Source organism: Tachysurus fulvidraco, chromosome 2, assembly GCF_022655615.1.
Source record: "Tachysurus fulvidraco isolate hzauxx_2018 chromosome 2, HZAU_PFXX_2.0, whole genome shotgun sequence".
Taxonomy (NCBI): Eukaryota; Metazoa; Chordata; class Actinopteri; order Siluriformes; family Bagridae; genus Tachysurus; species Tachysurus fulvidraco.
Window position 1 is genome coordinate 28,586,876 of NC_062519.1, and position 27,255 is coordinate 28,614,130.

The window sequence follows — 27,255 nt, forward strand, 5'->3', positions numbered from 1 at the left end:
CGCATGGATTGGTCAGATAAACCAAAAAGCATCCAGCGCGTGGTTGTTCTGCATGCAGAAATGCTTTGTTGGTGAGAGAGGTCAGAAGAGAATGGCCAGACTAGTGTGAGTTGACAGATGTAACTCAAATAACCACTTTCACTTTTTCTGTGGTGAACAGAAAAGCATCTTAGAATATGCACAACACACCAAAACTAGAGTCAGACCACACCAAGATTCACTTCTGTCAGCCAAGAACAGGAAGAATTTAGAAGCTATAGGGAGGAGGCTCACTGATACCGAATCGCTGGAAGGAAGAAAAACATTTTGTGGTCTTTTGCTGTTGTGGCTTCTAAGTGGAAATACTTGGAGTAGCAGGACAGCATTTACATTAACATTAAGGGCATTTGACTAGGGATACAATGAGTGTAAAGCTCTGTTGGGAGGAAATATAGCACACAGACAAACAAATCATAGTTTTAGGAGTTACATGAAATGTTTTAAAGGTAAAATACCTTGATAAGTTTTGACTGGTTTTGAAATTACACTATTTCTTTAGAGAACATTGTTCTTGTTGTACTATTTATTTGAATTAATTTTACTTTAAACTTAAAGAAGTTTAGACAGATCATTCATGCCTCTCACTTTCAATGTGAATCATTTTTCCATTACAGTTATTCCTTTTCCAGTAGCACTTCTTTATTAGACATGAAAGTATTTTATGACCAACAATGAACAATTACAGGACATTGAAAGGTTAGGTTGGAGCTACATGTGTGTGCTTGTCAGTTTTTGATGTTTTAGAACAAAATCAAATAATTTGTTCATCTATTTTTTTTTATTTTGGCACTAAAGTTTAAAATAATGTGTCTGTATGGGTTTTACTAATTAATCTGAAATTATGTTTCCATATTACAATATAAATACTACAATATATAAAACAAATCAGTACAATATTGAACAGTAATGAAGAATTTAATGTTAATAAATATGATACTTTCTTTATGATGATTTACATGATTATAATTGACTAAGAACTTTATTAGAGCTTTATGGGGTGTTCTTTGAATTTATAAAAATGCTTACAAGAATTTCATTACCAGCTTGCACTCAATTAATACAATTATATACTGTATTTAATAAAAAAAAGTCAACTTTGCACCTATTGACTACTGACTGTTCATTGACACAGCAATGTCGTGGGTTGAGTAGATGAACATGAGGTTGAGCAGCTGTCTTGTGTGCACTGATCAATGTTAATGCTCTCTAATCACATCCTCATCCAGCCTGAAGGCTGAAAGCTCTGCTCCATTACATTCATAGCACTATTAGATTACAAGCCTACCATTTCCTGATACTGCTTTGGATGTTACACTCCCTGCAGTATCTACATAAACTAGATAACTGTTTTTTTCAGCTCCTCCTGATATGAGCTCACTGCTGGAATATGGTTTTGTTTTATAAGCTGGTGCAGATGTAGGTGTACTGTCAGAGGAATAAAAAAGACATGCTCAAATTAAGTAGCGCATTGAATGTATTATGAATGAGGAGTTCAAGATGCCAAAGATAAGTATCTCATGTGTATCTCACATATATAGCTCTTAATGAACAGCACAGCTGAGCCGCTGAAGAAAATGCTGCTTTGTGCCATATGTCCTTTAGTGACAAATCAGTAACAGATCAACTGTCACACACATATTACAGTCGAACAGGATACTGTGTATGTGAAGAGTGTTCTGCATATGTAAACATCTAGTCAGAAGGTTTGAATTAATTTACACTATTAGCTCATTTATAGGGACTTATAACGACTTACAATTCTCTAGATACTGATTAAATCGTGTACAAATGTACAGTTTTGGCTTTAAATGATTCTTATGTCCGTGGAACAACGAAACCAAATTTGACTAAGAGATGCTTATGTAACATTTATGGCAGATGTCATGTGTGTTGGTGCTTTTATCACATTGTTCCACAATGGGAAAGCTTTTCTTAGGTTTTATTATTGTTGTATTCAAGGACTTCATTGTCCACTCTCGGACCCCCTAATGAGTGATTTATTAAAGGTAGGGTCACTTGTTTGGTAAAGCACTTTAAAGTATACTGAAAGGCTCAGGTTTGTCATTCTATCAGTTGAGACTGTTAGTATTAACAGTAAGTGAAATATAGATTTTAAAATATTCTATTGACTTGACATAGCTTTGTCTATGCTTTGGCTGTTGTGTGCTGAGCAACTAGCATGTGACAAAGCTAGGCTGACTCCACAGAGATTAGCAGTGCAGTTCATGTAAGTGTGTGAAACTCACTGCTAAAGAGTTTTTTCATCATCTTCCTCCCGTGACATAACACCTGATTCTGGGAAATCTAATTTGACCTCAGTAGCAGACCTGCTGTAGCCGATGACTGCTGATGTGAAGAATGCAGTGAAATCAGCTTCAGACAGCCTTGGCTTTGACCTTGGTGCAAGGGTGTAATAAAGCTGTCAAGAGATTTACATTCTAAACTTTTGGCTTTTTTTTTTTTGGATTCTAAATGTATGTTGAAGAAGGATGCTTTAGGAGAACCGCTGGCATAATGTGTGTGTTTACTCATGTTAATTCTTGAAAGTTTTGTTTTTGATTGTAAGTGCAATTCATGAAGCATGTTAGCTCTAGAAGCAGCTCCAACATGGTACAGAGGACACCTACTACTTAGTTTCATCAATAACTAGCTGTTTTCAATATATTTGAAAGACTGATGATGAGTGAAGGTTTTGACTCACTTTTGAAGCTACTGCCATGATTGCTAATAAGGAAGGCAATGCAACAGAGATCTGGAACTACAGGTCAAGGCTGATTTTAGCCTTTTTTTTCTCCATATTTTGAGCAACTCTAAAACTGTAAATGGACTTATATCGAAATAGGCTGTGTATTATGTTGATAACATATGGATCATAATTGGATCAATATAATATATGTATCAATATACGGATATATGATAATATATTGATCAATTTTCAGATTAGTGATAATACATGGATCACCATTATTTCACATAGATTACAGTTATACTGGAATATATGTATTTATTAAATAAAAAAACGCACCACATGATCCCGCAAAGCAACGCGCAGAGAGACCAGACAGACAGTGTAGTGAGTTTTTTATGACAATTGTGAGGGAAATACACAATTTATTCCCATAAACTGTGTAGTCAGCCGTTCACCCTCCCATCTGCACCGTGTGAATTGTGAACGCAGGCAGGTCAGTGAGTTACAGGGCGCTCCGTGTCTCCGTCCAGTTTAGGCTAGTAACTAATATGTAGTTTATATAGAATTAAGTTAGCATTAGCAGGTTGTTTGTTTTGCAGCACTGAGCAGTTATTTTACATAACTTTATCATAAAAAACAGTACAAAAGCATTTCCAGATGACCAATATCTGGACACGCCTAGTAGTTAATGTCATCTTTAATGACAATCAAGATGGCAGACTTGGAGCCATGCTTCAAGTTTGAGCTGCATCCAAATCAATGATTAAGGCTGCAAAATCAGCCACCAGCACATACAATAGAGCACATGTTAATCTGTGAACATGTTAATCACATTTTAATCCTATTTCTGTAAAATGTTTGTGAAAATTAAATGTAATGTAAATCTCCCAAGAAATTCTGTACAGATACCAAATACTTTGACAATCAATATATACTTAATACACTTCTGCTAATGCAAGGATTTTGTGTTTGTATTTTTTTCCACACCAAGCCACGCCCCTCCATAAGCCCCTCCCCATAACCAAAGCCCCACCACCCAAAATCTCACTTTAAGCTGAACTCAAAAGTTGGCAGCCCTGTAATTTATATAATTTATACCGTATAATACAATGAATGTAAATGCAGTGTTTTATGTCACAGCTGGGTTTGTGAAATGCCCTGTGCCTTTCACCTTGGGAAACCTGACATGGTTCAGTAGCTATAATAGGGAATGTGATGCTGGCACTTATAATAGGTGTGATCTCAGCTGTGGTGTATGAGTGATAAAGCACAGGAAATTAAACTGTTTTATGTCTTGGTGGGGACCAAATGTCTGGATTGCCATGAGGAAATTAGATTTTTTATTTTAAAAAAATGTTGGTTTTTTTTGGTTACTGAGGTTGATGTTCGGGGATAGATTTAGGTGTTGCACAACATTAATGAGCTCCGTTAGTTACAGCACTGAAAGGTTCACATATAGATTGTAAGATAAACATGTATATATATGTGTGTGTGTGTGTGTGTGTGTGTGTGTGTGTGTGTGTGTGTGTGTGTGTGTGTGTGTGTGTGTGTTAATATCCGTCTTTGTGTCTGTGTGTGTCAATAACCACTGAATGCACAGCTTAATGATTTGACTCAGTGTATGAGTCGTGTATGACTTTCCAGTGAACACTGACTGAACAAAGTATTGGCTCCTGTCCTGGTCTCATTTTGTTCAGATTCGTTTACCATCTGTAAATACTGGGGCAACTTTTAAGATCATTTGTCTTTATTAAAATAGATACCCACACACAAACAGTTTTGCATGGTAGCTGTGTAGACACACATTTGAGTGTTCAGGTGTCCATAAAACAAAATAAATTAACAAATTAAAAAAATCCCCTTCAGGCATTTATTGGCTTTTGTGTGGCTAGTGTGTTTGCTGTTATACTGTAGTGTTACCCAGTGTTAATAATAGAGGACATTCTGTTGAGTAAAAAACTGTTGTTTGGTAGTTTTCTAGTGCAGTGGTTTAAAGTATGAGTATCAGTGTTGAGTGGGTTGTGCATGTATGCAAAGCTACAGCTTTAAATATATAGCAACTTCTCCTTCTGTTATAAGAACAAAATGGAATAAAAATGAAAATGTCTGTATTTGCGTGTGTGCTTACATACAGCTTAATGATTTGATTCGGTGTTTGACTTTCCAGTGAACTCTGACCGAACAAAGTGTTGGTTTGCTTCCTGGTCTGCCTGAAATTCTAGCCCATAATTAAACATTTTGGTTCTTGCTGGTCCTCCTTGATTTGACACCTAAATATTTTTCTTCCTTAATTGTTTTAACTTTATTAGTAATCCATAATGACAGTGTAAACATTTTTTTTGAGAGCGGTAATGCTGAAAAGTGAGCCTATGATATTCTTTAGCTGTGATTATCTGCTTTTTTTTTTTTTTTTTTAAATCTCGTTATAAATACAGAGTTTACCTACATGTATTTCTTATGTATTCACTTCCAGAGTAACTCACATGTGAAACCGTATACAGTACGTACAAAGCGTATCATTGTGACCCTATAATCACAACCTTAGTACTGAGCTCTCTTGGAGACCTTAATATGAGCTCTTCAGGCACGAACGACCGTCTTGTTTTTTTTTTCAGAACAGAAAATTTTATGAAGCTTGGTGTCACCATCTAGTGGTTGAGGATAAAAAGTGCAAATAAAAGTGACTCACTGTCCCATTCACACATTTTGCAAGCACCTGATCTATTGCAGCTTCAGTACCATGAAAATCAACATTCTGGCACAAGTTATTGCATAAAGACATTGCTTATACTGACTGACATCATCATTGTTATTGACACAATGTTCTTGTTGTAGTATTGTAGTACTTGTTGGGCATGTTACAAGAACACATGTCTGTAACGATCTACTATTTAGAGTAACTAATTCTATTTGTCTTATACTGTAATACATAAAATGTTTCGTCCTGTGCAGGTGGACGAGGGAAGGATGGTGCTCCAATAATTACTTTCCCAGAATTTTCTGCCTTTAATGATCTTTCAGATGAAGATTTCATTAACGTAGTCACATATCTGACCAGCATACCGAGGTGAACACTTCACTTTTTTCTGTATGGACACAAAATGACTTGCCTTTCAAAGTTCTTTGAATAACATCGTCATATTCCAGCAAGTAAACTAACTTTCTTTCTGTTTTCAGTCTGGATGCAGCAAGCATTGGCTTCATTATTATCATAGACCGCCGGCGGGACAAATGGGCTTCGGTGAAGGCCTCATTGGCTCGAATAGCGGTGTGTAACTCAAACCCACCCTCCCCAGTAAGACTAATGGGATCTGAAAATCTGTTGGATTGGAAAAAAATAATTGACACATATTTTGTGCAACTCAGTCAGGCAACACCCACAATATATGTGACCAGAGTGAAGCTGGATCTTCTCTGTGCTCCAAGTATGACACTTAGTAAGGTTTCCAGTATGAGGATGATGAAGGGCAGTAGAAATATTCGAAACTGTAGTAAAATAAAAATAAAAAAAGTACACCTCTTTATGTTTAACAGTAAATGAGACATACATTTTTTTTTTACCATAGTGATATCCAGTCATATCCAGGAATGGCTTAAATGAAGCTGGCAATAAAATAAAAAATTAAAAACAGAGTTATTAACAGTAATACAGTTAAACGTTTAAAATGATCTAATATATTTCTTTGGGTTGAAAAGGTAGACATATTATGACTCAGAAAAACGTTCTTTAATTCAACAGTTAAAATATAAAGTTAATATAAGTGTGATGTCTATTAAATCATTATTGTTTTCCATTTTTTAAAAGCCAGTTTAATAAAACCCAGTCTGAGGAAGTAACAGGAGAGTGGGAAAGATGTCTGTGTGTAATAATTAACAGGTTATTTTTAGTTGTGGAGAAATACATTGATCTCTTGAAATCAGAGCAATATCTCTTAATCCTAGAATCTTGAAAAAGCTGTAGCTTTTAAATATAATTTTTAAGTTTTTTGTTTGGGGGTTTATCTATAGACTAGGGGAGACCGGGGTTGGTTGTCACAATTTTTACTCATGCATGAATTGCTCATCTTCAAAAAATCTTTCAGCAGTAATTCCTACAGGAAATTAAAACTTGGGGTCTTGGCTTCAAATGTGTATACTTTTTACTTTTAGAATGTATTGTAACATGAAGTAATTAACCATCAAAGACACTCTGACAATGTGACAACCAACCTCATTATTAGACAACCAGCCCCGGTCTCCCCTAAAGTATATATCTCTGCATATATTTAGTGCATATTGAAAGCACCATAATCACTTTAAAAATAAGTTCAGTAAAAACACGAATAAAAATTGTACTTTAAAATAGACTAGAATCCAGTGTTGGCATTAACGAGCTAAAGGCATTTAGCAGAAACAGAACCAGACAGAAACAGTTAAAATAGATTCTAAGAAATAGCAAGTCAAATCAAGTCGTCACCTTTATTGTCACATCACCACGGCACCTGTGCCGTGGTGAGTGAAATTCTTGGGAGCGAGCTCCAGAAATTGCAGAACCATTTACATACAATAGCAGCTGTAGAGAATTAAAATAAGGCTATAAATTAAATAGCAATTATTAAAAATTATATGGACAGAATCTAGACATACTATATGTGCAAAATGAGTCAAAATGAAACCAGAAATGCAGTTTATATGTACAAATATATGTACAAGTGTAGAAAACATCCTCTTTTTTTTTGTTAAATACTGTTACACAGTACAAATATACATTTATTACATTGAATCTTCTATGAAATCATAGCATGATTATTTGGATTTGATGGCTTTGGGTTTGAGGTTATTTCTTTCATGATCAACAGGGGGCATTTCCAGGCAACCTACAGCTAGTCCTAGTCTTAAGACCCTCACGATTGTTCCACAGGACCATCGCTGACATTGGTATCCGGTTACACCGTGATGACTTTAAAATGAAGGTACCGGTAAGCATGCTTCATCCGTGCTCTCCTAAACCCACAGTGTATAAAGCATCTCAGAGTAATTGCATATATTAAAAGAAATGTGGCTGGGGATCAATCTCTGAAATGCTTTAGATGCTTTGCGTTTGGATGGTAAATGCATGCCTCTCATACATTGTGTTGCAGCAGTGAAAATGAGTCATGAACTCTGCAAGTCTAAGCATGTTTTAGTCCTTTAGCCTCAGGTATCAAGTGACAGTGCATCTTACTGGGGGTCTGGGCCCTGTATCAAAACTATTACTGCAGAGATGAAGCAATGCTAAATATAGTGAATCATTAAGTTCTTCAGGCAGGAACTGTATAGGCAAACACAGTGTTTCTGTTATGACCAGCTGGGCTGAAATTTTCCGCATTTGCATGTCTTACAACTAACATTGCACATTGTTGGTTTATCACTCAAACCTCTACCGTGTTTTCCAACACTGCTGCAAAACACCAGGAAAAGTGAGCACTAAATAGTGACTTGGGCTTAATTTCAAGCACCAAATTGGACTCAATACAACCTCATCACTGTATCCATGTACCATAGGCTGATTGGTAGATGTGCATATTGTGCTGTATAATGTCTGTAATGAGTGATGTATAGCATGATACATGAAGGCATTTACTGTATATACTAAAACGGATTTTAAATTTATCGTTAGTAACAGCGACAGTAACTGCAGTAATTTCTCACAGAGTCAGTATTCTTCTGTCCTAAAACCCAGAGCCTGTGTGCTTGCTAACGAGTTCACATGAACACAACCGTATGTGTGTTCTACAGTATACCTAATTTGATTATTCAAATCAGCTTGAGTCCTGACATAACCATCCTCTTGTGTTAGCTTTCTGTTACCATCTCTTATGTTAACGGGTCGGTTTTGACCCGTGTCTTAAAACAGTCATAAAATAGCCTCAAAACAATTATTTATCATCAGATTTGTTTCCTACCTTTTAGATACCATGTTAGGTTTCCTTATCCATAAAAAGATTGGTTTTAATATTTTTGGTGTGGCCCCTGAGCCTTTCTTTTGACAGCATACTTTTCGTTTTTAATTCCAAAAAGTGGTAAAATTAACCTCAAGAGAATTACATAAATAAATGAAAGATTGTTATGTTTCCTGACTATTACTGATGAGTATTAGGACACATCTCTTAAATAAATTTGTTTTATACATTTTTTGTTTTATATATTTTTTTTAATTTTATTAACTATTGTAACATCTATGGTGTTACGGGTCAATTTTGACCCATATATTTTTTTAAAAAATAGAACATTAATACAAATACAAAATGAAAAGCAGAACAAGTAATGATACAAAATATAGATTTGCAAGGTCAAACACACAACAACCAATCAAGCAAATCAAACCAATAGAAATCTATCACTACTAAATCCAAAAAAGTCTTTGTGTGCAAAAACATGCATGAGTATGTGTGTTTTTAGATGCATGTGTGGTCATTCACTGGCATGTCTAGGTGGCAGTCAGCTTGTCCAGGATGTCCACCTCTACAGTACATTGTTTTTATTATAGTCCAGGATTAATATGGGCTTTTTGTCACTTCGTGATGAGACAGCAGAATCTTTGTGAAAAGTGGACATAGTGTAAGTACAACACTCCGTTTTTTTTGGACAACATGAAACAACAGTGGTGGTGTCTGTAAAAGTGAATTTTGAAGAAAGAGGAGCCCTGTGCTTCACCTGCAAAATTTCAACGGGCAACTCAGGTTTATTCACTCACTCACTCTCATTTTCTACCGTTTACCCAACTACCTTGGGTCACGGGGAGCCTGTGCCTATTCCAGGCGTCATCGAGCATCAAGGCAGGATACACCCTGGATGGAGTGCCAATCCATCACAGGGCACACACACACACACTACGGACAATTTTCAAGAGATGCCAATCAACCTACCATGCATGTCTTTGGACCGGGGGAGGAAACCGGAGTACCCGTAGGAAACCCTGGTGGCATGGGGAGAACATGCAAACTCCACAGGTGTGAGGCGAACGTGCTAACCACTAAGCCACCATGCCCCAACTCAGGTTTTTTTTTTATTTTGTGCCCACCATGGTAAGTTTCCTTCTAAGAAGAAGTTCTTGTCCAAGGTCATAGCTGGTAAAAAAATTGTCACACGTGATAGTGATTCCGCAGTCCAGTAGTCATTTCAAGGACTACACATTTTCATTGTTTTTTCTCAGGGATGCCACTCACAGTGTAAATCTGTAGATTTTTAAGACGTTTGCTGCCATGAAAATCAGGAGGTACTGAGCTTCAATATATGTTACTTCAGCACTGGCAACCACCTCATCAGACTCATTAGATGTGTCTGTCTTCCGTTGATACTTTACATCATCTTCATCATCAGAAACATGCTTGTCCATATCACTATGCTGTTCTCTGTCCTCTGCCTCATTTTCAGCAAAGATATGATCCAGAGCTTGGCTTGTTGTAAATTGTCTTTTCATTTTCGCATGCTCCAAGATGGCGATGTGTACTCTGCAAGTCACTAACTCCAAACTGAATTGGTCTTATGCATGCCTTAGGTGTCTGGACGTATACGTCTTTGTTTGTTTCTTTTGTTTGTTCAGGGAAGGGGACAAATGGGCAAAGAGAGAAGCCCCTAACTAAAGCTCACAGGTTTGGAAAAGAAGCTGGCTGTCAGTGGGCTGTTGGCTGACATTGTTAGTGAGCTGACAGCGTGTTTATGATTTCAGATTTGACAATATTTATAGTATTATAATATTATATTATAACTTTGTCAAAACTGACCCTAACTACACAAAGGTCATAATTTTCACCAGAGCATTTTAAAATTTAGTAAAAAAAAAAATTTTTTTTTAATTTTGTTTAAATTGAGGTTCCTGACAAAGTCAAAAAGCCTCGATGCAATTAACAAATTTATGTGGTACTTTTAAGCATTTAAAACCTAAAAACGGGTCACTGCTGACCCTAACACAAGAGGAAGGATAATTGTGCATTGTTTTTTTGGTTTTGTAGATAGTCATGCTAAATTCCCTATCAGATCTGCATGGATATGTGGATAAAGGCCAGCTGACATGTGAATTAGGTGGAAACCTGCAGTATTGTCACAGTCAGTGGATCCACCATCGCACAGTGAGTCAGATATGACATTCATGAGAAGAGTTTTGCTGCTTTAAAACTCGACCACAAATGATCACAGCCTGCTGGGTTTGTGTTATCTAGGCCATTGAAAACTTTGCTGTGACAGTGAAAACCACAGCCCAAATGCTTCAGAGATTTGGAATGGACTTGGCAGAAACTGAACTTCCCAATGACGTTCAATGCACCAAAGATCTCCTGACAGCGCACACAGACAGGCATGACAAGCTTGAGGTAGTCAAAAACGTATAGACAAAGCACATAAAAATATGGGCAATTCACATGAACATGTGTCATGATGCACAAATGTATGCTTCCTCTGTTTCAGGATGAACTGAAGTTGGCTATGAACCAAGGGACCACACTGCTTTCATGTATCAGAGATCAGGCCAGTAGAAGCGAGAACCGCAAGCTAAACCCAGACGAAGTGGAAAATCAAACCACCATTGAAAGGTGTGCTTACAACTGTTGTTTTCTTAACAATCTTAATTTTTTCCCCAAATTATAATGTATTACTCATTTTTCCCTATTAGAGCACTTTATACAGTGAAAACTTTGCTCCCCATTTAACCATCAGACACACAAATATTCTTAATAAAGCTTTCTTTTAAAAACAAATATGAGCTTTATAATTAAAAATAGAAGAGCTATAGAAAACATATATTACGTTAATCACTAATAATTATTTATCACTCAATTAATTATTATATTATTATATACCTATCATTACTCTAATCATTTTTTAATGTTTTATGTTTATTATTTTTTAATAGAGAGAAAAATAGTTAGTTAATCATCCGTTTTGATAAGTGTTACTTCAAAATGCTGGACACACCTTAACAGCTTCATTTCTGTTGAAATTAATTTAATATAAATTATGTCACATTAGGCCAAAAAATTCTATGCTAATGTCTAGTTACAGTGCATCAACTTTATTTAACTACCTACTTACAAAACCAAGTACCATAAACTTGCACAGTCTATATGTATTTATAAATCTGGGTCACAAGGACTAGGTCCTCTGCGCTACAGTAGTCCCATCGCTCCATTTCTTTGAAACCCATTCATTTCAAATTCAAATTTGATTTTACACACTCATAATATGTCTATACACATTATACAAATCCAACACTTTTTTTCTGTTCTGTCATTGCTATGAACTTATCAATTTATACAGAGAAGTTGTCAGTGACTTTGTTCATTAGTCATGGCATGACCCAGAAAAGAGAAAAACTTTAATTTTGGTCTATATATCATCAATTTTTCACCAGGACTGGGAAAATAATACTTAATCAATACTCCATATTATTTATTAATCTGCTAAATGAACATCAAAAAGGAAAAAAGAAACTACTCAGTTATTAATAACTAATTTTTTTTATTGATTTTGTAATTGATCTGAGATGCACATAAGCTTTTTATAATTTACATTTTTTTTCCAACGACATTTGCAAGGTACCTTGCAAGATCAAAATGAAAATGTAAGGTGTCTTTCTTTGCTCAGAATTGCAATTAAGTACATAAGTACATTTTTGTTATCAACTGAGAGGATATCTTACATCTGAAATGAACCAGTTCACTTCTGACTCAGTTATTTTTAGTTAAGATTGTTTTGGAATATTTCTTCTGTAGTATCTTGTTTAATGGCATATTTGAGCATCATATGATTTAATAGTAATAATTGTAATAATAAATAAGAAAAAGAAGAAGAAGAGGAAGAAATGTAACCTAGTTTTAAAATAAAGTGAATAATAAAACCTGTGTTTAAAACAATGTGTTTAAATTGAACATATGTGTTTACTTGTATTGTTAATTTCAGGTTGTTAGCTCAGCTGGATGAGACTGAAAATGCATTTGAACAGTTCTGGTCCAAACATCACTTAAAGTTAGAGCAGTGTTTGCAGTTACGACATTTTGAGCAAGACTTTAGAGAGGTAACGTAACAATACCTCATGTCTCTCAGTGTTTATTTTTAACATACATTTATTTGTTTTGTGGTGTGTCTGACATCCTTCTGCTGTATGTTTTTGTGCGTCTGTGTTTGCGAAGGTGAAAATGTCTCTGGACAGTTTGATGGAGACTTTGCTGGCACTTTCAGACACCGGAGACGGGCCTGGTCGCATTGAGCAGCTGCTAACTGAACTGAAGAGCCTGCAGGACATAGCTCAGGTTGGACTCATCACTCACTTGCAATGCAGGCAATAAACTGTGTAATAATGCAATGATGGGCAAGTTTTAGGAGCTTGGAGCTTAGGCTGGCAGGTGTCTTCTAATCTCTTACCTGTCTAATTTGGGTTAGATTTGCATCATTGCTGGCGGACGAGCCAAAGGTCCGGGTTTGATCCCTCCCAGCAGCTGTGAATGTCTGCACAACAAGAGAATATGTTTTAGATGACTCAACGGGCAAGAAAATGTCAGTGCTCTGACCAGTCACAAAAAAGTTTTAGCTAATGAAATGTAATAATATTTAGCTAGTTAGATCATAAAACACTTTTAAACCATTTTTGAAACATTTTTACAATAAAAATCATCATGATTGAGGAGATCAGCAAAAAGTAACTGAATGTATGCTGAAAAAAAATGCCAAGAAGCCCCCTAAAAGTTACATATTAGGTTATAGATGTATTATAAAGGAGCAAATATTGGAAGCTCAAGATCTTCTGACCTAAAACATGTGCTGCATTTGACAGGAATCTCTGGAGAAGGCACAGCTGCACGCTCTGCATGGGGACCAGTTAATCCAGAGTAACCACTATGCGGTGGACTCCATCCGGCCCAAGTGTGTGGAGCTACGGCGCATCTGTGATGACTTCAGCAACGAAGCCAAAAAAAAAAATGACGTCCTGTCCAAATCGCTTGAGATCCATACATGGATAGAGAAGGTTAGTGGAAAGATTTTACTTCATCTGTTTAATGCCTTCTGACAGCTGAGATTTGTAGGTGATTTGTAATGTAAACTAAACATTTTATCAGCCGGCTATTAGATCTCCGTATAACCTGTGGATCAAAGAATGATTTATGAAGGACATCTTATGGCTTATCGCTTGCATCTTGTTTGTCAGCGTGAAAGAGAAATGCTATTCTGTCACACCTGCTCAGTGGAATGAATTGTCAGTGTCAGAAATCTCAAACGACTCTGTTCATGCTATGCTGAACCCAAAGAACACAAATTACTCATGCTGTCTTGCACTTTTTATATAATTAAATTCATTTCCTACTAGTATGATTCCAGTGTGTGTTTTTGTCTATGTTTGCAGGTGAGAAACTGGTGTGAGAATGGTGTGTACCTGCTGGCCTCTCAGGCTGTAGATAAGTGCCAGTCTCAGGAAGGGGCAGAAGCGGCCCTGCAGGACATTGAGAGGTATATGGAGACAGCTAAGGAGCAGCAGCTCAGTCAGCTCAAAGACCTCTACAACCAACATGAGATGTCTCTCTCTGAGCTCATGAAGGTCTGTAGAATTTTTAAAATTTGCTTATATGGAGATTATATGTGTCATTATATGTGTCATGCTAGGTAGCTAAGTGCAAATGTAGGGCAGTGACTTTTTGTGCAGATGCTACCTTTGTGAGTAGAAATGAAACTGCCTGCGGTGACATTGGGAAGACCAATGTTTTTCATAGTAATTTTTTTAGATTTGAGAATTCATGAGAACTTGGCACATTTTTTTTGTGTTCAAAAATATTGGAGCATGTTATCCGTCTTGCTCAGGTTTGCCCTGTTAGCTTGATTGTTAAAACTATAAATAGCTTTGGATTACTATTCATCTTCTAAACCTTGGGTGTACAGTACCTTTAAAGACTGTATTTTATGTTGAACAACATGTGAATAGCAGAATCTATGGGAGAAATGCATTTTGAAGCTCCCCCAAACTAATGTAAATGTAGATATAGTACAAGCTTGCAAATGAAAGCTGAAAATCAGATAGATAAATAAAGATATGTCAGTTTATGTGCATAAGAATAGTATGTGCATAGGAATAGTTGTATAAACAATATGTGCTAGTTGTATAAACAGTATAATATGTCTAAAATATATATAATTATATATGCTGAGCTGTGCAAATGATAAATATTCATCTTTTGAACTCAAACCCAAATAACCTTGCCAATGCAATTCTTTATGAGTAGACTGTATTTTAAATACACATTAATGTAAATAGGATACAAAAGTAAATGCAAACTACCTAATAGATTTATGTATAAAAGAATATTAAACAGAACCTGTACTCAACCATCTTATAAAGTTAAGAGTGTGTCTCAAAACACTATTAAATGTGAAAATGAACACTGAGTGAGAAAAAATCTTCAGGACTTACGAGCAAGATGTTTAAACATCGGAAATTGAAAAAAAAAAAAATGGTTTCGGTTATTGAAACTATAGTTTCTCAGTTGCACTGCATCTGCAACTGACTAGCAAATGCACTCATAGTGAGACATAAGTTATGAAAAGCAACTGTGAATCACCAGAGAAAAAAAATGAAAAATCTCAAATGAATAAAAAACCAGAAAGGCTGAAGTGGAAATGCAAGTTCACGATTGAAGTTAATTGATTTTATTCAAATGATTCCTTCAGCTTCTCTATGCCAAATATGTGCAACAAATGAATGATCTGGTTTTGGAAGAGGGACAAATAATGCGCAAATATAGCTTCTGTTTCTCTGAGTTATTAATGTTTACTTAATACATCTTTTTGTATGATGCTCCATCAAGTTTTGCTGCATAATGCTTAAATGACATCCTTAGGCTCATGCTCTATTTTTAGACATAACAAGCAAGGTTATTTTTTTAAAATGCAGCCTAAAGATGCCTGGAAATCAGTTCAAATCCGTTTAAGATTAGAAAATGATGTAAGGTTTTTAGCTGTGTTATTATTTTTTATCACATCATCATTTTAAAATTTCAAATGTTTTAATTATGAGTGAAATTGAAAAGGTGTAAATCATAATTTCAATAGAAACAACCATAAGGAGTACTATTAAAAAAAGAAGAATAGGGATGCATAAGGAAATTATATATATATAATTTTATATTTATCTCACATTACTGCAAAATTATCTTGAGGGCTTCCTTTTACTTTTTTCATATTTGCTCAAATCTGTTTTGATAAAAATCTTATTTGCAACAACTTTCTGTGCAGATCAGTGTGCAGAATGCACTGAAGAGGTTTGAGGAAGTGCACGAGATGTTCGAGAAGAGACACATCAGTCTAAAGAGGCTGTCTGCCAAGCAAACCAGACCTGTGCAGCATGTAGCACCACGACCTGAATCATCTCCTAAGCGCCCTTCCCCCAAAAGTGTGCGGCCACCAGGCTCTGGTAAACAACTACAGGAAGCCTTGTTGGCTACTAAAAGGAACATGAAAGTGGTTAACTGTAGATAAACTTTGTGTCTTGTTTTTTCTAACACTGTTGCTGTTGTGCTTTGGCAGTTTAAGGTGTTTTGGTCCTTGAAGAGTGAGGCAATTGTGCTCAGTATTTCTTCAGTATTGTATGTATTGTCTAATAAACACTACGTTTCTTTCTAGCACCGAACCGTAGAGGTCCAGAGAATAGTTCCACCAAGCAGAATGCTGATACTGAGTTTGCAAGAAGGAAAAACATTCGCAAGACTAAAGGAGGCATCAAGGTACATCACACGCCCTTTCCGTTGCAGGTTTTAATTAATTTGAATATAGCCAAATAGATGGATTACCTGGGATAAGGCTCTTCCTTATGTGTCACTGTTTGTTCTGCATAAGAAAATCTTTCCTGTGTTATGTTTTAAGATTGAAGTTATGCATGAGGAGAGTCAAGGAGGTTCAAGCCACGTTCTCATGAGCTGCGAGACAGAGGAGAGCCTGTCCAGCAGGCGACGGTAAGAGACCGTCTCAGGCCCCTTGAACCCAGACATACACATATACATACTATATTACATGTATGTACATACTGTATATGCATAAGAGAAACCATATTGACTTATTTATACCAGCAGAGGGAAAATATTAGGGGAAATATTTAGTATCTGGTTAAATTTATTAATGTCTGCTTTAAAAATCTGTCAGTGTGGAGTAAAGATTTGTGTTTAGTTTATATTTCTTCAAACAGTACATTATTTCAGACATGCTAAAGTCATTACAAAGGAGTTTCTTGGGATTATTTGAATCTGGCTGGTTGTTGAACCCCAAGATAATATTAGAAATATTTTTAGAATTAGGTAGTGGAAAAATAAAAGTAACGGCTGTTATATTAGAGCCTTACGTGGTTCAACTTCCTCTTTATCTAGATCCTAATATGGTCACGAGAAGTAAAAGAATGCAAGTTCCAGAAACTTGTCATATGGAATTATTTAGAGAAAAGGATGTGGTCTGTGAAAACCTGGTAAATATCAGTGACAGGAAGTGACTGTAAATACAGTAGGAAGGGTTAAGTGTGTGTGTGTGTGTGTGTGAGCAGGAAAAGTCAAGTAATGGAGAGAGATCATAGAAATATTCAAAGAGTGTGTGAGGTTTGATTTGTTTAATTTAAAACAGCAATCCAAATCAAAGCAAGAAAACAGTGCTCATAAAAAATAAATAAAACAGCAGAACCTTTAAGTGGAACCATGTAATAGCACACAGTTTTACAGTTAGTTAAAAAGCCCTTTCAAATGTTGCCGAAATACTCAGCTGAAGAACGGGTTTTTTATTGAGGCTGTTGTAACTACCAAAAACAGAGGTAAACAAATGCTGAAATAAAATTCCTAACATTAAAATGTACAATTCAATACTGATCGACAGAGTAGATCTCATAGTACTTCATGAAAACGCTGCTTTGCAAGAATATTTCTTTGTATAGGAAGGCCAACAAAGCAGCCTGATTTTCACAGCAGTGCAGTATAGTTTCCCAAAGAAACCTGAAGAGATGCCATTTACCTCTTGCGATGTGGCCACCTTCCAGAGATAGCCAACATCGTCCGCATGTCCATGAGAGGTGATCATCTTCTCGTAAATGCATGGGTGGTAGGGGGCTTTCCCCTCACCTGAGAAGTAAACATGTTCCTGGGGTGAAACCCCAACAGTGATTGCACAGATACCCATGAAAACATCATCGATGTGGAGAGAGGCATTAAGGAACAAAGTGGCCTGGTAAATTTTGGCAGCCACATCCTGGGACACTACATAACCAGCCCCTGCCGTGTAGTCTGGGTAGGAGGACCATTGGTACATCTGGAGGGGCATGTAGTATTTGCTGTCCTTGCGTCGCACAGGAGGCGAGCCACGGTGAACGTGTCCCACCCAGAGATCCACAACCCCCTGACTGCTGAGTTGCTCAAGCAAGCGGACCAGGTTAGGCATGTGGACGAAGATGTCATCGTCGGCAGACATTAAAAAGCGAGCATGGGCACAGTTGGCATGTGCCCAGCGGAATTGTAGTAGGAGTTTCACAGTAAGGTTGTGGAATGTGTCCAGAAAATCTTGCTGGACCAGGTCTCTATGGTTCAGGTCCTCAGCCTGGAGCTGTTTCTGAATGGCACCTCGTTTGTGTCCATCTGGGTGCACACCCATAATAAATACCACCTTCACATTCACACCCAGCTCCTTCTTAATGTAAGTCTCGTTACCCCATGTGGAGCGAATCGCCTGCCTTCTAATAAAGTTCTCTGGGGAGGTTTTAACAAAGAGAAGAAGCAGCACATCCTTCTCTCTGCATATGTTCTTGTGGTCTATGAGGTACGGAAATCTACCAAAGCTTGTAGCCTCTTCACGGCTCACGCTGAATGATTTGTTGATGAAATCGTAGCTGTTGATCAGGTAGCGGTAAGAGAAGGACTTTATATGGCTCACAACGTCATTTTCTAACTGCTCCCAGCCCAGGATGAGTGTTGAGAAGACACAGCACATGGAAATTAGTTGTAGGAAATGCCATTTTCGGACCCTTCTGAAATTCATAAACATTTTGATACCTTTAAGAAATCCCAAATCCATTCACTTCAAGTCCTATAAGGGGATCTTGAATCCCTGCTTTCAAATCAAACTTCTCTGAGTTCCATTATAAGACACAAACCCTTTGCATATGTTCAAAGTAAAAACAAGTGGGACTTCATTGCGTTGTTCTTGACTTTTTCAACCAGAATTAGATAAGTTCATATCTGTCTGTTTTGCCTCAGCATTGTCACCCAGTTTGTTCATATTCCTCTGCAACCTGGGACCGGCAGTCTGGAAAGGAACATTGTTTCATTAGTGAAGATGAAAGATGATTGATTAATAAACTGATATGTATCTGTACATTTTAAATTCTCAATTGCATGCTGAATGATGACATGATGACCCTGCATAGTAACCGGACTCCATTAGAGTTCAGTGGGTGTGGCATTATCTCGGTTAATTTTAATATGGAAATTATCTGGCTAACAAAAAACTGGCAGGAATACCAGTCAAAAGAGGTTCACGTGTACCAACTGTTGCTGTTTGTAAACTAGAAATGGAGCTTCATACAGGACTTCTCATAAAATATAAAAAAGCCAGCCTAGCGCTTCATTAAACAATAGAAGGCTTTAGAGGTTAGAGAGAATGAAAACACGTTAAGTGCTGTGTAAACAATTTGAGGACAAAAAAGATCATTAGCACAGCAAATCTATCCAAGAGCAGACCACGCAACAATGGGGTCCCTCAAAAAAGCATGGCCTCGAAATAATAGAGGTAGGAATAATCTTTCAATAGGCACCAAATGGCCGGTTTATTAAAGAGCTTTGGATTCTTTTTAGCTCACTTTGTTTTACTGTATTGTGCCGTTGCTGGCACCTGTTCTCTTTTAGCAAAGGACTTGGACTATTTCAATAGCCCATTGAAACGGCACATTGGTATTAACTTTGAGATACCAAATAGACTATTCAGAGTAATTGAATAAACACAGTCTAAAATGTCATTGATTAAATTCAACCACATTTGAAAACAGATTTTTTTTAAATGTATAGATGAAGGTAAATGGTATAATAATACAAAAATACAAACATATTTTCACCCCTGGTCTTGCATGACAAACAGTAAAGAATAGTAAAAGTAGGACAAAGTACAGGTCTGCTGAACAAGCTGTGTTATTAATGCAATATTCAAGCACTTTACAGTGAACACTGATTTAAAAAATTAAAAATTAACATAAAAATATATTATCAGCTGATCCCGTTGATACACATTGTGAATTACGGTTGCTCGATTTGTTTAAAGCAGTATAAAGTAGCTACAGATTTATTACGTAGATGGAAAAAAAGTATCTACATTTATATAGTGTATTTGTGTTTGAACAGATTTTTTAATGAATAAGCGTCTAACAATTTGAAATTGTAAAATGAGCATAATTTTTGTAATTTGACCTGGACTTTAAAAAGTACATGTACATATTTTTAACAGGACACACACAATGCACCCAACCTCAGTCTACACTGAATTACTGTACATGTGTAGAATCTGAGTGGAAAATGTTAGCAACTTGAGGGAATCTTATAACTAATTATAGGTGGTTGAGATTGAAGTCCATAGGTCAGCTGTTTTTACAGCCATGTAAACATTTCAGAGTGTTTTTATTTCCGTTTTGTTTTGAGACAATTAAACGAAAGTTGAATTTTAAAATGAATTTAAAAAAAAATACAACCTTGGGGAAATCAGTTTAAAAAAGTGCAGACATACTGTATTACAGTTTTTAAGTCTTATAATGAATTAATGCTGAACCAAAAAAAAAGCTACTTAGAAGTAATATTGTTTTTTAGTTTGAACATTCCTACAATCTTATCTAAAAACTCACAGGCAATACAGGTTGCACTTTCTAGATAAAAAAGCCAATTTCTAGAAGTTAAACCTTCAGCGTGTAGTTTTTATGCCAATGAATTTCTCCCCACAGATTTAATGCTGTCATTTTAAACAGAATCACATTGTGAAAGTGGTACTGTGTAAACTATACTAAAAAAATCCACTTTCCTTTTTATGAAATAGTGTGACTTACCAGTGAACGAGCCATCATTCCTGTATGAAAATTTGTCCCTGAGAGGAGCCTGACAAACATGTGTGCTCAGTCTGAGTTAACATGTGACTGAGGCCTGAACCGGAGCTTCTTTCTTTCTGGGTGGGACTACAGAGGGAGGAGAGTTAGCCATTAGGCCTGTGAATAGGATGTTCCAAGTTTTCCCTGTCACACAGGAGTTTGTTTTTGAGTCATCTGAGTCAGATTGGCTGGTCTTGAGAGGAAGGAAGAGAAAACCAGTAAGAAAAGTGCAAAAAAATTTTTAAATAAATATCAAACCTTTAAATGTATACTCACATAAAGAAGATATGTACAAAAGTCTATAGATCTGGAAAGTTGCCATATTGCCCAGTGATGTGTTTGGCATTGTAGGAAAATCATTTCAAGTCATTGTTTTATTTGCTTTTTTTTAAAGAAGGCATATGACAATAAAGAAGAAGGCATATGACAATATATGTTTCCTCTCACATTAAGATAAAAGGAAAAAGCAAGGTAACTCAGGATGTCATCTGTTTAGGGTGGCCATTTGTTTCAAGGTCTGAGACAAGAAGGAATGCAAAGAATCGGAGATGAACTCATTCCTATTATTAAGATCTGGGGTGGGGCTGCATGCATACTTTCATGCATGGATTGTCAAACAAGTTTTTCGTTTCTATCTTAAGAGACTGCCCCTAAAATGATATAAATTTCATTACAACTTTAAGTCAGACTTTGTGACTGCAGCAGCCGTGCTAGTACAGTAACGTTCTGACTTGAAGTGTTCGTCATGTCTCTACAATAAAGACTACTGCACAAGAAATTCAAGTCTCCTGGTCTTCTCTGGGAAAGTTCACAACAGCACCTAAAAATAGAAGAAAAGTTTGAATCATAAAACATTATAATTCTAATTTTACTAAATATAGAAATCTGGAATACTAAATACAATCCTTTTTAAAAACACAAGGTATATATTAATGTTGGAATTCTGATACTGAATTCATAAACCTTTGTCAATATCTTGCTGATTATTTATTTGTTTGTTTGTTTGTTTGCACTGTCCAGCTAACTTGGACTTAAAACGTTTTACAGAGCAGAGGTGGGAAGTAACACTTCCTGAACACACATGGCCATATATGAGGGAGATGTTTGAAATAATCGGCATCAAAAAGGATTCCTGGCGAATGCGTTGCGAAATGTGTCAACCAGGGGCGGTTCTAGACCTTTATTAGGGTGGCTTCAGCCCCCTGTCTGTAATCTCAGCCAATAAAAAATACGTTAAAATGCAGGACATGTCGTCGATGGGAAAGAAAACTATTTATCAGTTTGATCCAAGAGCGTTTTTTTTTTACTTTGCTTTTACACGCGTGTTGTAGTCTTTCAAAAGTGCGTCTTCAGCTGTCTGCTTTATTAGAACGGAAAAGCACAGGTACGCGCAGCGTGCACGCGCAGTCAGAGCTGGAGGCGTTTATCTATAACGTTAATCGGCGGAAAGACGCAAAGACGGCAACCAAAAGCAGTGAAATTTCACTATTCTTATTACCAGAGTTGTCATATATAATATAAAACTCTTCTTGTTTTAAATTCTCACTGAGGGCTAAGCCCCCCTAAAGATGAAATCCTAGAACCGCCCCTGGTGTCAACCCAAAAAACACGAAGTGCTTAATTTAATTAACATTAATTTTGTCATTTGTAAAACATCACAATAATTTTGAGTTGTTTTCAAGGACAGAGCTGGAATCTCCCTACAGTTTGGGATATGGCCTTGGTGATACACTTGGTATACATTATATTTCCAAAAGTATTGGGTCACCTGACCTTTCCTGCTATATGTGGTTGTGTTCTGATCTCATCCCTACTGAACAACTTTGGGATGAATGTGAACGCTGACTCCACCCTACCTCACCTACATCAGTGCCTGCCTTTCGTAACAATCTTGTGGCTGATGAACACAAATATCTATCAGCACACTCCAAAATTATATATTCATACACACACACACACACACACACACACACACACACACACACACACACACACACACACACACACATATAGTAGTAACAGGTAAACAGGTAGTAGTAACAACGACTTTTTACTTAAGTACATGTCAGAGCCCATTACTTTAACTTGAGTAAAAGAGTGTAGTCACTACTTCTACTTTTACTGGAGTCTTTTAAAAAAAATGAGTATCTGTACTTCCACTTGAGTAAAGGATGTGTGTACTTTTGCCACCTCTGTTGCAGACTAAAAAAAACATGACGCATTATTACTGTCTGAGGTGTAAAAAAAAAGGCATTGGACCATTTGTTAAAACAAGATGTGGTGAATGAATTATTTTCTCGTGTGAATCTTGTGTAAGGAATTTCAGTTGTATTGTATTTCGTATTTGGCTTATAATCTGTCACTCGATCAGTATTTTCTTTGAAGCCGTGTGCTTACTGTATGTATGTTAACTACAAACATTGCTTCACATTTCTGAAGATGAAAAGTGGTTTGTCTGGTTTCTGTCAGCCAAGGTGGTTTGATGCAAACGGAAAAGCACAGACGTCACATGATCACAAGTCAAGGAGCTTTACTGGTCATTTCAGCCACATACTGTAAAGCTAGTGCAGTAAATAATGAAATGAAACAACGTTCCTCCAGAAACTCTGTGCTACATAAAACAACACAGAACGAAGGACTAAGTACACAACACAGATAACACATAAAGTGCATCTCTGCGACCATTTAAAGTGCATGTTTGAAAACAAGTGCAAGCCTGTGAGCTCCTTTTTTTCTTTCTACAATGTGACCTGTGATTTTTTTTAAAAAACAGAAGTCGTTTTAAACTTTAACATTGCCCCATTAATAGTTCTTTATAAAATGTGTCCTACACATTTTTCTATCTCAGTGTGTTTATTTTCTCTTTAAGCACAGACACTCTTTCTGTTTCTCCTCGTAGACACATTATGAATGAGCTGATTGAGACGGAGAGATTCTATGTAGAGGAGCTCCAAAGTATAATTGAGGTATGTTGGGCTGTTTAAGACTAAACGTTATGCTCATGAATCGACCTTGTGCTCTGACTACTTGTTCAGTATGGGTATGAGACAGTCAAATGCAACACACTTTGATACATTTTATTTAGCATATCTTGTATGTCTTTAAATAGCATAGTTTTTATAGACTGCACCTGGAGCTAACCAGAAAGTCCTGACATAGTTTTAAAGATAAACTAAACTGATGACATATACTCTCTAAATACAGGGTTGTCAATTACACTGTTTTTTTTTTTTCCTCTAAGGGCTATGCTGCCGCACTGGAGAATTCAGAAATGATGCATCTAATACCACCTGCTTTGGAAAACAAGAAGGACGTGCTCTTTGGCAATCTTGCCGACATCTACGACTTTCATAATAGGCAAGAAATGATTCTTAAATAAAGGCGAAACTAAAATTACAGTCTAGCATGTTCACATGAAGCCACCATGGCATTAATCACAGAACTGTTTGACACACATGCTCTCTACATTCCTGTCATAAGTTAAATGATTGCATGCTCTAAAATGTAGATATCTGTATACAGTAGGACAGAAAACTCTAAAGATCTCACAAGATCTATTCTTTCTTATGTTCCACGTCATGTATTTTGTGTTTGTCCCTTTTGGCATGTTCTTATGGTTTCCATATTTGTATTAACACATCCAAATTTTTTTTTGTGTGGTGACTCCCAGTTCTTGATTCACACGAGCATTTTTGTGTATAATGTGATTTTGTGAGGGTTAAAATATGCAAGGCAAGCAGAGAGGGGCTGTTTTTTTCCTACATACAGACCTTAAGATAAGCGCAACTCTATTCCACCACTATCATCATTGGCAATTTGACTATGAAATAAGAGAACATTGGACCAGTTATACAGGAAGTTATATAGGAAGAAAATACAATCCAGCCACTGAAAATTAATATAATGCACATACTGTATAATACACATAATGCAGATACTTTAAAACATTTCGAGATGGTTAAACATTCATCTGCTGAATTAAAGAAGTAGTCAAGGCAATGGATTAATTCAAATTTAAATGAAATTGTTTTTAGTTTACTTTGTGAAATCTTGGCTTGATTATTGGAGTTAATGAGAAGAAATAAGTTTCCGTAACTTAATGGTGCTGTCATGTTTTACAGTTAACTCTAGGGTTAGAATAAGTTGTGTGTATTTTTTTTTATCAATTTATCTGGCTGTACTGTAGCATGAAAAGGTAAATGGGCTTATTTCAAAAGCCATAATTTCTTGCCGTTGCCCTTGTTATTTTTAACAAATAATCTTCGGTCATCTCTTCAGGACTTAATAGAGAAGTGTCTTTATCATTACAGAAAGCAGAGGAAGAGAATATAGTAATAAATAGAAAATATTAATAATAAATAGTAGCTGCATTGCATAAACATGCAGACTTAAGGGTGATTATTCAGCATAGTACACAAATTAGCCAAAGAAATAGTCCTGATTGGCACACATGCCCCTTGTGGGTGGAAATTGGCAGCTGATCCAGTTAGGGGGTGTGTGGGTATGTTGAGTAGCTACAGAAACAAGACGTCGTTCATCAACTGAGCAAGCAAAGTGCTATTTGAGGTAAAATCTGAAAATGTTAAAAGTTTGCTGATATTGCAATAGATGTAGTCAAAACATCTCCATTTTTTTCCTCACTTCACTATACACAAACAGAGGCATCAGCAATGTTATGTCCGTAACAGTCCGATGGTACGAAGATGCTCAACACCATGCTCGGTCTACTCTTAGTTTCTTGAATGTAAAGCTGATTAATTAATTCAACTAATGAATTAACTTTATTATTAATTATTTATCCTGCCTTGATGCCCAATGACGCCTGAGGCTCCCCGTGACCCGAGAAGTTCGGATAAAGCGGTAGAAGATGAATGAATGAATTAATTATTTATCATGTTTTACTCATTTTCATAGTAATACAGTTACAGAACTGTACATCCACAATATTGCACACAAATGTAAATCTTAGATACAAATTTGGCTTAGATCATGTGTTTTTATAGAATAGTATTGCATAACAAGGTCACAAGTCCAAGCAAGTGGAAAAGGTGTTATAAAAGATAACAGAAAGCTTTTTATAGTCTTGCAGATGTAGGCAAAACTTAAAGCCTATTCAAGCTGTAAATAAATTACTGTGTGATTTGTTCTCCAACATATTCACATGAAATTGTATGAAAGTTTAAAAACATAACAAGAAATTTTCTGTTTAATCATTTAAAATGTATCGGCCCTCATTGCCTCTTACAATATTTACTGACTGGTCCGTTGATTGCTCTTTAGAAAAGTGGGTTAATTTGTCCATGTTACCTTGTATGTTTTGTTTGAATAGCCAGCTTCATATCACGTCACAGATTTTCAGTGAGATTGAGGTCAGGACTTGGATTTAGCCAGTCTAAATTGCGGTGACATTTTGCTGTACATTCGTCCTGGAATTTGTTGATCCCACAGTAATTGCAGGCCATCCCAGAGCAAACACACCATTATACTCTGCTCTCAGTGCTGTGCAGTTGGTGTGTGGCTTTAATGTTGGAATGCATTTTTTCCTATTGTTTTAACCCTTTAACAAATAAGATTAGCCTGTGCTCTAATCTGCCAGTAAATCACTGTAGCGTCAGTTCAGTGTCAGTGGGTTACCGACATGATTAGTTTATTACAGAGCTTTGGTTTTCAGGCCACAAACATGGCACTTGCCACAAACATGGCATTGCTTTCAGTGATTTTTAGGATGAGTAGCAGTTGTTATGAAAGGTCACTGTGGTATAATGAACGCATAGATCATTTTGTAACATCTTCTTGCGTGCTTTTGTCCATTAGTGCTCTGCAGTCATTTTATTTTATATGACACTTCAGATATGTCCAGAGTCTATTAATCACTGTTCACAAGAACAAACCTCTTGAGATTTTCAAAACATAATAGTTCCAACATCAATTTTCATAAATCATACACAATATATCCCAAATGTTTTGTGGATCCTTGACCATCACAGTCTTTCCCTAAACTATTTCTACAAAGCTGGAATTACATTATTGTATACATTATTATGTTCCTGTTTGCTATGGTATTAAAATTTCCTTTCACTTGAACTTCGGGCCTTAAACCTGTTCCTGCATGACCATGCCTCTGGGCACCAAGCAAATTCTTTAGAGAACGCCCTTAGTTTGACAAGGTTGGAGTAGAAGAACTTGAGTGGTCTGCATTGAGTCCTGATCTTAACCTCACTGAACATCTTTAGGTTGAAGTGGAACATTGGCCGTACCCCAAACCTCCTCACCCAAACATCTGTGCCTGATCTCATTTACGTTCTTGTGACTGAATGAACACAAATCCCCACAGCAACGCCCCAACATTTAGTGGAAAGCCAGATGAGTCGAGGCTGTTTCAGCAACTATGGAGAACTAAATCTGGTATGAGATGTCCAACAAGCACAAATGGGTGTCA

At 36.5% G+C, this 27,255-nt stretch overlaps 2 protein-coding genes and 1 long non-coding RNA gene across 15 annotated transcripts in view; 1 reads left to right on the forward strand and 2 right to left on the reverse strand.

Annotated features, from left to right (window-relative positions):
• The window catches only part of mcf2l2 (MCF.2 cell line derived transforming sequence-like 2), a 70,877-nt gene that overhangs the window by 16,524 nt on the left and 27,098 nt on the right, over positions 1-27,255 (forward strand). For 8 of the 13 annotated variants that reach the window (XM_027169806.2, XM_027169812.2, XM_047809878.1 and 5 more), the window contains exons 3-17: positions 5,681-5,795; positions 5,906-6,023; positions 7,567-7,686; positions 10,702-10,818; positions 10,909-11,058; positions 11,153-11,277; positions 12,644-12,758; positions 12,874-12,993; positions 13,515-13,706; positions 14,082-14,273; positions 15,962-16,139; positions 16,349-16,449; positions 16,589-16,677; positions 23,716-23,782; positions 24,058-24,173. In XM_027169806.2, the coding sequence (XP_027025607.2) occupies positions 5,681-5,795; positions 5,906-6,023; positions 7,567-7,686; positions 10,702-10,818; positions 10,909-11,058; positions 11,153-11,277; positions 12,644-12,758; positions 12,874-12,993; positions 13,515-13,706; positions 14,082-14,273; positions 15,962-16,139; positions 16,349-16,449; positions 16,589-16,677; positions 23,716-23,782; positions 24,058-24,173 (1,915 nt within the window). The remainder of the gene's footprint in view (positions 1-5,680; positions 5,796-5,905; positions 6,024-7,566; positions 7,687-10,701; positions 10,819-10,908; positions 11,059-11,152; positions 11,278-12,643; positions 12,759-12,873; positions 12,994-13,514; positions 13,707-14,081; positions 14,274-15,961; positions 16,140-16,348; positions 16,450-16,588; positions 16,678-23,715; positions 23,783-24,057; positions 24,174-27,255) is intronic. The other 5 variants (XM_027169809.2, XM_047809882.1, XM_047809880.1 and 2 more) reach the window with 3 other exon arrangements.
• Positions 12,839-13,631, reverse strand: LOC113657773. The gene is made up of 3 exons (XR_003444234.2): positions 13,490-13,631; positions 13,106-13,189; positions 12,839-12,975 (listed from the first exon to the last, which is right to left on the reverse strand). It is a non-coding gene; the product is annotated as an uncharacterized LOC113657773 (long non-coding RNA).
• b3gnt5a (UDP-GlcNAc:betaGal beta-1,3-N-acetylglucosaminyltransferase 5a) lies at positions 17,304-20,920 on the reverse strand. Its single transcript, XM_027169819.2, has 2 exons — positions 20,778-20,920; positions 17,304-18,997 (listed from the first exon to the last, which is right to left on the reverse strand). The coding sequence occupies exon 2, from the start codon at positions 18,764-18,766 to the stop codon at positions 17,597-17,599; it is 1,170 nt and encodes a 389-aa protein (XP_027025620.2). The 5' UTR covers positions 18,767-18,997; positions 20,778-20,920; the 3' UTR covers positions 17,304-17,596.

What these genes read in the sequence shown, in the direction of transcription:
- b3gnt5a (XM_027169819.2), bottom strand. Translation starts at nt 18,766, where the DNA reads ATGGATTTGGGATTTCTTAAAGGTATCAAAATGTTTATGAATTTCAGA.